Here is a 13,782-nt window from a genome sequence, read left to right on the forward strand (position 1 = left end):
CACGCTAAATTTGCGGGACGGGCGGTGTCAAGCCGCCTCCGCCATGGAGTCTATGCCACCTGAGCTTAACTGAATCGCACTACGCGAGTGCCATCCGCGTCCAGAAGGGAAACTTGATCTCCGCACGACGCCGGCTGGCCGATCACTACTGTGCTTCGCATGCGGGGAAGGTCGATCTCCCGCCCTTGTTCGCAGCTCAGTATATGCTGGCGGACGAGGCTCGCGTGCTCGTGGCCGCGTTGGGCCGATCAGCGAGCGCTTTGTGCCTGGCGCATTTAATTAGCCAAGCCGGACAGACTGGGGCTGGCGATTCAGTAGGCACCACCGCCCGTACGCAGCTCAGCCCCTCCCGCTGACCACAGCTTCCTGCGCGCCTGTACATTAAGCCTCATGCCCAGCTCCATGCATCCGCTGCTCCCTTCTCAGACCCGCAAGCGCTACAAGGTCAATCGCCGCGTCAGATGAGCACGCCGTTTTATTCCAAACCCGCTCCTTTCGCCAGCCCGGTCTAATTTAGAAACCCCCGCGCATCCGCCGAGAGCGGCCCGCCCGCCAACAGCAACACCATGACCCTCAAGGACCTGCTGAAGAAGAAGGACAGGATTGGGGACGAGGCTGCCGCCGCGCAGCCGCTGCCGCCGCGTGCCAGCGCCGACGATGCAGCAGCACGCGCGCCGCCCCCTGAGTTCACCTTCATGCGCACCACCACGAGCACCCAAGAAGTCATCGCCCCGCCGAGCTTCCCCGGCGAGCAGCCGCCGCCCAGGACGCCCACCAACCACCACGGCGCCTTCCTCTCCCCCAACGACATCTCGCCCAGCGCCAAGTCGACGCCCGAGACCCGGCGGAGCATCTTTCGTACCTTGTCCAGCGCCGGCTCCTCGCCCCGCGGCGAGAACAAGCGCCTCTCGGAACGCCTGCACCTCGGCGGCCGCTCGCGCTCGGCCTCGAGCCTCGTCAGCCTGCCCTCGGACCTGCCCGCGGTCGACGAGAGCGTTGCGCGCAGCGCCGACGCCGAGGCGCAGTGGGAGAAGAGGGCGACCATACTGGCCAAGGGTACGCTTATCAGCAAGTCGGGGAGCTTGGGAGATGGAGGGCTGGACGCGCAGCCACGCAGGGCCCCGAGCCCGGCCGGCATCGACCCGGGGAAAGACGTATGTTGTCACTTTTGCCCGCTTCCCCCTGCTTCACGGAGAGCAGCTGGGCCATTGTATGCTAAGGCTGGCGCGTGCAGGCAAACATACAGGAAGCCATCCGGCTTCACGAGGCTGGCGGTGAGTTTCACGCGGTCATACGAGGACGGGCCTGATGCTGACTTTGGGGGGCTGCGCTGTCAGACCTGGAGCGGTCGACGGAGATTTTTGGGCGGCTGGCAGATCCAAACGGAACCAACAATGCGTTGAGCCAGGTGCTATACGGGCTCGCCCTGAGGTCAGTCACACCTCAGCTTCCCCCCTCCCCCCTCCATCATGCGGAAGCTGTGACATCTGCGGGCGGCGTGCTGATAATGATTCATGCGAGGCAGGCACGGCTGGGGATGTCCGCCAAATCCTGAGCTGGCAGTCACGTATCTCTCGTATGCAGCATCGAACAGCGCGGAGATCGAGGCTCTAGCGTTGCAGGCGGGCATGAAGAAGGGCGGTGCGGCCAAGGGCGAGCTCGTGCTGGCCATGTTTGAGCTTGCCAATAGTTTCCGGCACGGCTGGGGCGTCAAGAAGGATGCGTCGGCTGCCAGACAATACTACGAGACGGCGGCCAACCTGGGCGACACTGACGCAATGAACGAGGCGGCATGGTGCTATGTCGAAGGCTTTGGGGGCAAGAAGGACAAGGTGAGTCACCCGTCGAGCCTTTCCGGGCAATCAGGCGGGCAAAGAGGAAAGAAAAAGAAAATATGTCCTGCGCAAGCCACATCTTGCGCATCATGCGCCGGCACATCTCGCCGACAGCCTCACTTGTTGGGCAGCGACAGGCAGGGGCTAATCTGGTTCACACGCATTGCAGTACAAAGCCGCACAGTTCCTTCGATTGGCGGAAGAGAAGGGAAACAAGACGATTGGCAACACCTGGTAAGCATGCTTTCCCGTTTCCCCTACAACACTGGTTTCATGTCCGGGCCCTGCGCGTGTGCGCCGAGGGCTGCCCTTGGCCTTGCAGAGGATAGGCTGGCACGCGCGGCGAGAGAGGCGATATTGCTCGTCACGTTACCGGCAGATGACGGCTTCGCGGGAAGCGGGTTCCACGCCAGCCCGCAAATGATCGCACTGCGTCATCGGCATCCACCTGGCGGACCCTGGCCGCGTTCGTCCCGCGGCTGGCGAGGCGGCGGCGAGGGCGGCGGTGATGGTGATGGTGACGGCTGCGGCAGGACGCTCAACAACACACAGCCGTGGAGCCAGCTGTGGCTTCGTCACGGGCACTGCCGAACGGGACGGCTGCCGCGGCGGAAAGCGGGCTAGCGCGTGTCAAGGCCCGGGGGGGTGCTGGCAAGCACTGGCTGTGGGCTGGAGGCGCGTACACAGCTCCGACAACAAGTCATCAGCCTCTTCGACGCTCTCGCTTAGCGCCGCCGGAGAAGAGGCACGGCTCGGCCCCCACCCCCCTAGTCCTGTCCCAGCCGACCCCTCCCAAGCCATGCCCCAACTGCCGTCCGCATGCGCCCTACCCTGCAGCTCCAGCACCCAAAACCAAGACTCTCCTCTGCCGCGCATACACGTGGCAGTGCAGCAGTGGTGCGCGCCCGGCTGGCCGTTCGCTTGCGCCCACCATACCACCCACACCACCCCGGCCTGCCTTCCACCACCAGCCTGGATCGCGCGATGACGGGCAGGTTCGTTGAGCCTGTCGACCGGGTGCGCCGCCGGTGGTGCTGGTCTGGCGGTCCATCTTGCGTACGCTCTCGCGATTCCGATCCCAGATGGGCGCCAGCAGCGGGGAACCGCCGGGGCCGAGAGAGAAAAATGCGTCCCAGACGGCAGGTGCCCGCGCACGGCACAGAGGCAGGAGCAAGCAACCGGAGCACTTCGCGGAACCGCAAGGAAACGGCATGAGGGCAGCCCCGGGCATCCCCTCTCTTTCCCTTGTCCTTCGTCGTTGTGTCTTTCCTTTTCCGATTCTCCTTCCTCTCGTTCCATTACCCTTGTTTTCTGCTTATCGATCCAACCCGCTCGCTGCTTTCGCTCCCCCTGGCCGATCTGACAGTACATGCCGTCTCCCGTCCTTCCGGGAGCGAGCAATGTATTGCTTATGCGGACCTGGGTTTTCTCACTCCATCCCGTTCGCATTACATTCCTCGATCTGGTCTCGTGCACGCGTTGCATAACGACGTGTTGGCAATCGACATGGAACTATGGACGTGGATGGTCGTGCTAATAATTCGGCATGAGTGAGAAAGAGGCGGGGCAGACAGGAGGTGCATCGCGGCAGCTGGTCTCTTTTCTTGTTTCGCCATCTCATTGCTTCAAGTGTGTTGTGGGATTACGGATCTGCTGACATTTTGACTTTTGCCGGCTCACAGGATCTGGAAGGACAAGTACAACCCCAAGACATGATAATGATGATGACAATGGCTTGCTTCGCCGCAGCCTAGAAGAAGTAGTGGCTGGGTAGTGTGAGAAGAGGCGCAGCTCTTACGCACACACACGGGACGGCAGGTGGGCAGTGGCTGGTCATTAGCTCCGTTGGCACACGGAGAAAGCGAGAGAAAGAGATGGCGTTGGCTTTTTCCTTTTTTTTTTCCTTTGGTCCTTTCGGGCCTCTTCCCTTTTCCATCTACCAGCCTTTGCTGTTGGCCAAATGGAAAGACTGGACTGTCAGGACGGGTAAATGGGAACAGAAGGCGGACGGGCAATGGGTTGCCCATGGTACTTCTTACTGTCTACGCGGCCTTCTTCCCATAACGCTCTTCATTCCGGTTTTCCTTTCAATCCGTCCCGCCGCGGGATATGATGAGCGAGGCGGCCGAAAGATGGCAACGGGCGCCCGGCCGGCCGCCGGCAGACATGCCGGGCCTGGAAGCAGGTAGGCTGGCGGGATGTTGTCGTTGGGACATATCCGTTTTCATTGCTTTCTCTTCTTTTACTACCCCTTTAGCCTTGTTCGACAGCAGTATGTGCTGTCATCACACAGTCTTTCTTTCAGTCGCTCCTGCTTTGTTGTTCATCTCTGTTCTGTTCTCCTTTTGGATACTCTTACTGGCTGGGTCACTTTCCCTTTGTTTCGAGGAAGGAAATAAGGAATGGTGGGATGGGCATAGGAAAGGGGCAAAGGACTCAAGGGGGGATATGGAAAAACATAATCAGGGAAAGGTTCTATCTTAGCTTAATTGAAGCAAAACTGGCTCATCGGAAGTTCTATGATTTGCTCCCTTCATGTTGAATGTCTTGCGACGAATCAGCTTTACCTTGGTCCTTCTCCCTCGTTCTTGCTGTCTCCCGGACCGTTGACTTTGGCTACTGACGAATGAGAATCTTCACTGCTTGGTGGCCTGGCACTGGGCCGAGAGAAAGACTATCGGCGACGCGCTGGGTCGCCGCCTCTTCCGTCCCTTCCCGTTCTTTGCTCTGCGGTACGTACACTTGACCCGCAATCCGCTCAGCTTCACGCCAGAAGGGGGAAGGGCCAATGCAGTGGCAAGGGGAATGATCCCATGTAGCTATCATGAGGTTGGTATTAATCAAGACCCTGTGATAACTGCGTTGTCGAAAAATCTGCTGAACTTAAAATAAAGCGTTGACCAGTCAGACTGCGTGCGGGTCATGCTACCACTGTTCCAACATGCCGAGTCGTTCAGTAGTCATGGTCATGCACATCGATTCAACCAATCAGCCATTCAATCCTTTGCTAACGATTCATCCAGCGAGACAGACGGCCAAAGGGAGGGGCTAGGCAGAAGATGAACACGCGCGGCACCCGTGTGGCTCAGCAGGACTAAGGTCAAACAAAGCGAGGAAGGGGAACAAGCGACGGTACCAAAATTGATTCGAGTGTTGGTTGGTTAGTGCTTACTGAGTAGTTGCGCTCCGCTTCCCAGCTCTCCGAGTCAAAACTCAAACACTAGATGCCATGTGACAAAGAAAGGTCACTTCAGCACTGCTGTCTGATCATTGGTTGTTCCCTTGTCCCCACGTGCATGATGGACACTATCTTCCTTCCGTGCTTACCGAGCAATACTTCTGCATATGGTTTTGCCTTCACGTGGGAAAACAGCAGCAGCATGCCGATTGCAATCTTCGGGTCACTTCCGATTCCCTCGTCCCCGGCGTCGTCCCTTGCCGCATATGCCGTTGAGATTTCTTAGGACAGCGGCAACGAACCGTGAAACGGCCGTGGCTGGGATGTTTCATTGCCCCGTTTCCGCTGCGATGCCCATGTATGCTTACGCGCATATGAAAGCGTACGATAGGACGATGAACCGAAGACGCAGCCGGCTTACTTGACATACTTCGGCATGCCGGAAAGGGGCGGGAAACCGAAAAGGGAAGGAAACGGAACAGGCAACGCCCAGAACGAGGAAAGCCGAGGGGGAAGCGGAGAGGGAAGAGAGAAGAGATCGGTTGGGAGAGGGGGGAAAGGCAGGGCAAAGTCGAGGGTCCACAAAATCTTACTATCTGATTATTTATTCACTTTTTCTTTCGTTTCCGCCCGGGTGCAGGGTTCGATGTGGGCATCGTGTTCGGACGAGTTCGGCATTCCGAAGGGGGAAACGGGGACGGTAGATGATGAGGAGGATGTACGTGAGGGGATGGCGTGTTTGGTCCCTACCTTGGTGATGGGCGACGATGACGACGACCAGTCGATGATGAGTGATGATGACGAATGTCGGCACTCTGTCCTTTCATCTCCAAAGTTTTCACGGACCCCGCTTGTGTCACCATCACGGCGGTGCCGGCGGTGGGGAGCTTTGCGAGTAAGCGAGACGGACACGGCTCGCCAAGAGCAGCAACGAGATCGTCAGATAACGACATCTCACATCACAAACATCCACATTGCGCAAAGTGTGGAGTGTTGGTGGCTCGCAGCACGAAAGGGGGGAGCAGGAAAGTGGGAACAGAGGCAGTTGACTGACACGCAAACGAACACCTCGCGGGTCTCCAAGCTCCGCGTCTGATCCTTTCTGCCCTATCGCTCCGGATCTTAGTCGTGCTGTCGACAATCTACGATGGGGCCTGTACGGCCGGTTCCCACTTGCGGCTCAAGTCTCTCTTGCAGGAGCGGGAAAAGCGGGCTGTTTGTTTGTCGCACTCGGCGTTCGTAGATCTTTCTTCACGTACGTTTCCTGCAGGTGCATAGGCCCGCCAAGTCAGGCCGATCTTGGTTGTTTGCGATGAGGCGCGTGCTATCTTCAGAACGGCGACTGGTGGCCTGTTCGCAGCAGCTCATGGCCGGTGGGGACGCAGCGAGAGGCTCTGAAAAATTCAGGTGGCTGGCGGGCAGGCGAAAACTGTGGGGTTGACAGAGTCAGTTTGGTGGGCCGATGGTTGAGGGCTATTGCGGCTGTTGCGCGCGCACAGCCAGACGCGCGGGAAGGGCCAACCACCAGACGCTGCGCACAGTCTCGTGGGTTCTGGCTGTGTCTGGTGCGCTCTGGTCCCGCTGTATCGGCAGCCTGGCTCAGCAGGCTGTGCTCACTGGCGCCTCTGCCTCCAGCCATACTGAGGCTTGTGCTTGACGCCGGCCATGCTCGTCTTGTTCCGAGAGGCTTGAGCTTTTCATGCGAGCCTGAGGAATGAGGCCGAGTAAGCTGCGCAAGGTGGGGGTTCGATCGTCCGCAGTTCATGTGCCGTCGCTGTCTGTCGCTGGCTGCCTGCTCCGCACTTACTCGCACGCAGCCTTTTTGCCTCGATGCGTGCTGCCGCTCCGGAGCTTCTAACTGCTATTGCGGCTCTAAGCACGCAGGCCCCATAGGACCCGCGCCCCATCCAACGAACGCAATTCCTCCAATCCGCTCCGCTCGCGCGTCTGGCGCCATTGCCCTACTGGACGGGCGCGGGCGCCACCAACGAGGATGCGAGGCGCCGGTCAGAGAATAGGCAGACCCGCCGGCGGTGCTCCTTCATCTAACGCCTTCGCGAATAGGGCGGCGTAGCTGATGTACCTACACCACTGCGGGTGGGAATACGGGAAAGCTTAGACTCCAATCCGGCGCCGGCCGCGGACGCAGGTAGAGAAAGCAGTAAGTGAGAGACGTTAGACGGACCGAGGCAATCCGCGGTGGTCTGAGGGTTGGTTGCTGGTGTGCCTATCCTGCTGCAGGCGCATACGGCCCCTCTGTGGGAGCCTTTGGTGTTGAGTTTAGCGGATGGTCAGTGAGTCGCGCTCCAGCGCTGCTGCGCCTCCTCGTGGTGGCCCTCGTGTGGCTCTGTGCTTTTCCCAGCGGGCTGTTGCTGCTGCTGCACGTCTGCATCGTGACGGCGGCCGTCGTCCGTGTGTGGGAGCGTGCGCGCGCTGGGCTGCTCGGAGCCGTTGCTCCGGCCGCCGGTTAGCTATCCGGATAGCTATCCGGCCAGACGAGTCGGGAGCGTGCGGGCAGCAGGGAGACGCGTGCTGCGCTTGTTGATATACGGTGGCCAGTGTGCGGCGCCATAGCTCGCGGAGCAGGTGGCGAGAACAGACGACGCTGCATGCTTGGAGAGACTGTGCGGGCGCAGTGGTCAGTGAGGACGTCTTGAGCGCGTCTGTGTGCTCTTTAGGGCGCCCGGTGCTCAGTCGCCGTCGTGGCTGTCTTGCGCGCGAAAGCCGCGCGCCCCGCGCGTCGTTGGCCAGGCCGGAGTGGCTGCGGCGGTACGGCGGCGGTGCGGCGCGTCCTATCTGCCTATCTGGACGGCCCGCAGTCCGGGGCTGGTTGGCTGCGCGCGTTGCTGGGGGCGGCTTGATCCGGCTGGCAGTCAGCTGGCGGCGGCCACTGTGGCAGTGGCAGAGGGTTAGCGGTGGCAAGTGCGTGTGTGACACCATCGACGTACATCTCTGTGGGGAAGTTGTCTGTGATTGCGGCTGCAGCGCGCAGCCGTGGCAGCAGCGAGAGGGTAGAGAGGGCAGGCGTCGACGGGCATGGGCAGCGCAACTCCCTCGTCAGCCGGCGCTTGCGATGCAGGCGGCAGGTGCGGCCCCATCCCCCCCCATCCCCCCCCTCCCGCACCCGCCCTAGCCTGCCCGTCGCCCTCGCCGCGTGCCAGCCCGCGGTGGGTGAAGCGCTGCTCAGTGGCTGCGCGCGCCGTCGTGGTCATAATGGCGGTGAATGTCTCAGGTCCTGCACGATTGCGGAGGCGCCCGCCCATCAGGGTCCCTCGACTCGGCCACCAGAGTGCCCGTCACCGTGCGCCTGCAGCAGCCGGCAGATCCTTTTCTCGCCGTCTATTCCCATGTGCGAGACAAGTGCGTGCGTGCGTGCGCGTGTGCGTGAGCAAAGGACGACGTGATGGCGGGGTTGCTTGCCAGCAAAGCAAAGGAGAAGCCGGCGTGAGATCCAATTTGCAAGAGTCCAAGGCGCCCCCAACCGATATCCACGCCGTAGCACTAGATACAGAAAACCCGCTCCTTCAAGCCATGCCCAAAATAGACGCGCTGAGCCAGCGCCAAGAGAATCGAATCGAATGCTCGGACAAGTGAGGATGCCTATTCGCCGTCTTGCCATTGTATCAAGTGTCGACATGGAAAGCCAGTTCCCAATCCGACCAGTCCTCCGAACCAAAAAGCGAAAAGCAAGGAAAATTTGCTGCCAGATGTGGAAAAGTGCCTCCAAATTGCCCGCCGTATCAACATCACTCGTCATCGTCCTTCCGTTCGTGTCACATGTCCCGTGCATTCCGCCCATCCCACGCTATGCCCTCTGCCTGATAGCCCAAACCCATGTGTTCGTGAGTGTACAAAGGAAACAAGGAAATCCAAACACACGCGACCGCAGAAATGCCTAGCAAAAGGAAACAGGAAAACGATCGCTCGCCACGCTCTGCTAAAAACAAAAAGGATCAATCAATCAGTCAGACAAAGCAAATAGACCAGAAATGTTGTTAGACGCAAGAAAATGTTGAAGGGGGGCCACAACAACCCTGAGCCCGCGGCGAGGTCGTGTGCGTGATCGCTAGCCTCGCCGCATCAAGCAACGTGCGGCCGGCGTGGCCATGCGCTCATTCCCGCAATAGGGGACGAGGCGTTTCGTCGCGGGCGTGACTGCAGTCCGCGTTGGACACTGAGGATGCCCTCGATGCTTTGAAGCCTATGGTGTGATGACATGGCCGAGAAACAAGCAGGCTAAATCCATGGAAATCGTTCGGGTGGTAGACAATCTTGGAAGCGAATACACGCCGGGCTGAGGATTGTGTGGTCTTGTTGGTGGTTTAAATGATCGTCGGGACAGATGACCAGCGGGCGCGCTTGTCTCAGACGTTGGCCGCCTCGCTCTTCACGCTGCCAGGGCTGCTGCCGCCAGCAAGGTGGTTGCTCTCCTCGACCATGCGCTTGAACTCGCGGACCACATCGGTGGGGATGTTGTCCCACAGCAGGCTGCGGGTGTACACGTCGGCCGCAGTCTCGCCCTTGCGTTCTTGACGCATGGCTGCGAGCGACTCGGCAAGGTTACGACGGTGCTGCGAGGTGGGCGTGGCGGGCGGGGTGCCCTCGTCGCGACGCCCAAAGTCGGCAGACGTAAGGCTGTTGTACTGTGCTGGCGTAATGGAGAAGACCTGTTCAGCCTCTTGTTCCTTGGTAGGCTGCGTCAACTGGGCATGCAGGTGGTCAAACTGCGGGTTGCCGGTGTTGTGAGAGATCGATGCGAACTCGGCGCCCGAGAGCGTGGGCTTGGGCCAGGCAGTGCCGGACGGGGCAGGCTCCAGGGCCTCGACGCGGTTGACGATGAGGCTGTGCGCAGACTGCGCTGACGGCTCGACACCGGCATCCTTGAAGATGCTGTCGAGGACGGAGGCCGAGGCGGCGCGGACATCCTCGGGCATGCGAGGAATGGCGGGAGCCGACCCAGAGTTGCTGGCGACGAAGGCACCGCACAGCAGAAGCATGAGGAGAAGACCCGAAGCCGCCGGCTTCTCGGGCTCGCTGGCATCCTTCTTGCTGCGGTTGACGACAAGCGACGTCTCCATCGGCTGCTGCTGTTGCTGCTGGCCATTGGCCTCTTCCATGCAGAAGTCGTTGTAGATGTAGCTGTCCCACTCGTTGCCACCCATGTTGAGGTTGTCCATGTCGTTGGCAAAGTCAGTGAAGGTGGAGCTGGGCACAGCAGACATGGTGGGACTGCTCTGGCTCTCAAGCTTCTCGGTGAGGATGGAGACCTTCTTGCGAAGCTCGCCAGTCTCGAGAGTGTGAGTGCGCACCATCTCTTCCTTCTCCCACTGCAGGGTGTCAATGACATGCTGGGCCTCAAGCTGCTGCCTCTGCCACTGCTCCTTCTCATGCATCGCGGCTTCGACCTGCAACCTCATGCTCTGCAGGTCGTCCTCGAGTTGCACAACACGCTCGGTCCAGAGCTTCTTCTCCTCTTCCAGCTCTTCGGTGTGCTTTTTCTTGCGTTGCCGCGAATCGAGACTGCAGTAAAAGTTAGCAAGAGGGATCAATAAACCAAAGCACGGCGGCTGCAAGAACCAAAAGACCAAATGCGGGAGGGAGAGTCGTACGCGGCCTGTCTGTTGCGGAGGAGACGCTTCTGCTGCTTGAGCTCCTTGATCTCTTCCTCGTTGGTGGACTGAGCAATGAGCTGGTCGATGTTGAGTAGGCTGCGCTCGGGCGGGATTTCGAAGCGGGCGTTCTTCTTGCGGATACCATCACGGCGAGGGAAGGGGGAGAAGGAGCGGGCCGGAGGGGTGTTGGGGCGCATGCGCTTGTTGATGGGGCGCGACTCCATCTCCTGGGCTGCCATGGCCATCCACTCTTTGTTGGAGTGTGGCGAAGGCGGGTTGCCGGATGGCGTCGGCTGGAACACGGAAGCGGGCCGAACGTTCATGGGCAGGCCGGAGTAGGCGGCAGGCTCGGTCGAGCCGACGGCGAGGTAATTCGAGTCGTAGTCCTGGCCGAACATGTTGGATGCGGGAGTCCGGGAGTCCTCTTCGGCCATGGGCGGCCACACGGGTTGTTGCTGTTCGTAGATGCCGGGCATCTGTTGTGCTTGGGTGTGGCGCATGTAGGGGTTGTTGGTGGAGCCCTGGAAGAAGGGGTTTGTTGATACATTGGCACTCCGGTCCAGGTATGCGGGTGCAAAGTCACTGTCGAAGAAGTTGGCCTCCGGCGAGAAGATGCCGGCGGCACTGGTGGTAGGGGACATGACCGTGGTTTGGTTGTCCAGCAGTGAGTCGTTAGCGAAGTCGTTGTCGTCGAAGAAATTAGAGGCTGGCTTGGAGTCGTGAGATGGTCGTGATGTGTTGTTGGTGGTGGTGAAGTCCATAGACTGGTGGTGCGCCATGGGTGGAGCGCGGGCGGGCAGTACTTGTACAGTCGGTGTGACTGCAGATCTGAGAAGCGGTGAAGCGCGCCCGATCGGGAAAAGGTGCAAGACGGACGGGCGGGCTGGCTGGGCAGCGCACGCTCGGATGCGGATCGTGTGCACGCTGAGATTTGGAGGGGAAACGCGCGGCGTTTGGCTGTGCTCGGGGCAAGATCTCGGGCCAGCAGGGTGAGCAACTGCGATGATGGTTGTGTCTGTGTGCAAAAGCGGGAGGGGACGGCGTGGGCTGGCGGAGCCGTAATGTATCTGCGCTCTGGTTATCGCGGCGCCCAAGCTTTCATTCAGCCGGGATGGCGACTCACGAGCGTGAGGGGTGGGGAGGCCTGTCCGCGACTGGGATGCACGCGAAACAAGCCGCGGGCGCTGTCATTCGATGCCTCAAAGCTAGAGTGATCATTCGCTTCAGGTAGCAGTGCAGGACCGCCAAAGCGCTCCCAGCACTGAGTGGCCCCCCGTGCGCCGCCCTCGGGCCATCCTGACCAGAGAATCCAAGCGCCCGATCACCCCGGCTCGCCGAGACGCCAGAGGGCTCTGGCCCCCCAGCAGATGCTGGACGCTGTGGATGTTGCGCAGTGTCCGCTGCGCGGTCGAGCGAGCAGGACGTCGACAGAGCTCTCCGACCCATCTTCGTCGCCCCGAGGCTGCCGCCCGCTGCGCGCTGCCCTGCCCGGCCCTGTCCTCTTTCTCCAGCAGCGTGCGGCGTCGCGGCCGACTTGCCTGCCGCTGGCGCTGACTGCACGCCCCAGCCTGCCGATGCCCGCGCCATATCCGGCGCCCACTCACACGCCGGCAGTGTGACCAGCAGACTCTCCCTTCCCGTCACACATTCGCGCTGCAGCAGCGGGCGGCCCGTCCGCTTTCCTGGCCTTAATCCAGCCTCGCCGCGCGACCGTCTGCAACTAGTGCCTTAGGCATTCTTCACCGCACGCCGGGCCACCCTCACGACGACGCCATCGCGGACTCAGCACCACAACGCCGGCTGGCGGCGGCGGCAAGTATCGACGGCGCGGCCGGGGACCGACGAGGCGGGTTCCGGGGTGTTCCTTCAGCAGCGCGTCGCGGGAGATTGGCGGGCATGTCATCCGTCCAACTTTGCATCCAGCTCTTCCAGCCTGACACCCTGGTGCGCACGCTAAAAACGCCCATTCGACGAGTGAGCGCAGACGGCCGGGGCGGCTCCGAGATTTGCGTATACCTTTGGAGTAAACACAGGCCCGTTTCAAGGCTGGGCGTGCCGGTCCAACGTCCCTTTAGCCTTCAACGCCCGCCGGACGGGTGCTAAGCCGTCAGCCCAGCGAGCCACCGTCGTCGGGAAGATTGTGCATGGCTGGTCCTTGCTGCCCGGAGATTCAACAGGACTTCTAGCGGCCTTCTAGAAGGCCTTGGTGGCCGCGCTCAGGACGTCGCAGCTCCGCACGGAGGCCTTGTGACATCATGGCGGCGAGCACTGGCACCGTCGCGCGACGGAGCTTTGCGCGGTGAAGCTTCGACGGGTTCTTTTCCTGGTCTCGCGATGGGGAGGGCGGGTTGTGGCGCGCTGCAGAAATCGGACGGGTCCAGAGCGGCGCGGACAGGGTGCGGCGGCAAGAGTTGCAGAATGCGTCGTCGGATGGCGGGCTCGAGTTCCTAGTAGCTGGAGTGGCTGCGGTGTAACTGCGCTTGGAGAGGGAGGCCGGGGTCGGGGGGAGGGTTGCGAGTGGCAGCGGCGAGCTGTGGCTGTACCTGTAACCTCGCCCGGCGGGCTGGCTGCGTGCATCCGGTTGCTGCGTGCTGCGGAGGTGACGGCCGGGGGTGAGCTGACATGTTGCCGCAAGGGCGCAAACACAGGGCGAGCGCGCTGGCCATTGAGCCGCCTCTCTTAAGCAATTGAGGCCCAACGATCGAGGCTGCATTCATGCGATTCTTCTGCATTTCCCATCAGCCCACGCCCAGCCGTCGCGGCGCCCTCACGTGCCGCCGCAGGAGAGCAGCTTTGCAGCGGGAAGATCATGCTTGTCATCGCCCCGGCGCATTCCGTAGCACCAGATTCTGCGCTCGGGGCCTCTCCGCCGTTTCAGCGCACCTCCGCTGCCGCCGTCCGCGTCACTGCCTTCGTATCCCGGAGCGCGTCCTGGTCACTGTAGCAAGAGCTGTGGACGCGGTGCGAGGCCAGGACGGGCTTTCCTGGCTGAGTCCATGTGATGTCGACGGCGCCGTCGGCCTGGCGTCGCGTGCGTCTGATAGGAAGGCGCTGCAGCCTTGTGGGAGCATTGGCAAACAATCCGTCTCGAAGCGTCGCACCGCGAACACCGTCACCATCACCGCTCCCGCCGGCACCTGCTCCCGTGCGCCGCCGC

The 13,782-nt window shown here is 61.1% G+C and overlaps 2 protein-coding genes across 2 annotated transcripts; one reads left to right on the forward strand and one right to left on the reverse strand.

The window, feature by feature from the left end:
- Positions 1-566: 566 nt before the first annotated feature.
- Positions 567-2,073, forward strand: SLS55_008108 (uncharacterized protein; the record flags this gene model as incomplete). Its single annotated transcript, XM_066779523.1, has 3 exons — positions 567-1,056; positions 1,522-1,832; positions 2,005-2,073. The coding sequence occupies 3 exons, from the start codon at positions 567-569 to the stop codon at positions 2,071-2,073; spliced, it is 870 nt and encodes a 289-aa protein (XP_066630327.1).
- A 7,304-nt stretch (positions 2,074-9,377) lies between these two features.
- On the reverse strand, positions 9,378-11,404 carry SLS55_008109 (uncharacterized protein; the record flags this gene model as incomplete). Its single annotated transcript, XM_066779524.1, has 2 exons — positions 9,378-10,533; positions 10,623-11,404. 2 exons carry the CDS (start codon positions 11,402-11,404, stop codon positions 9,378-9,380), a joined length of 1,938 nt encoding a protein of 645 aa, XP_066630328.1.
- Positions 11,405-13,782: the final 2,378 nt, after the last annotated feature.

This window comes from Diplodia seriata (assembly GCF_021436955.1).
Source record: "Diplodia seriata strain FDS-637 chromosome Unknown scaffold_8, whole genome shotgun sequence".
In the NCBI taxonomy this organism is placed as follows: Eukaryota; Fungi; Ascomycota; class Dothideomycetes; order Botryosphaeriales; family Botryosphaeriaceae; genus Diplodia; species Diplodia seriata.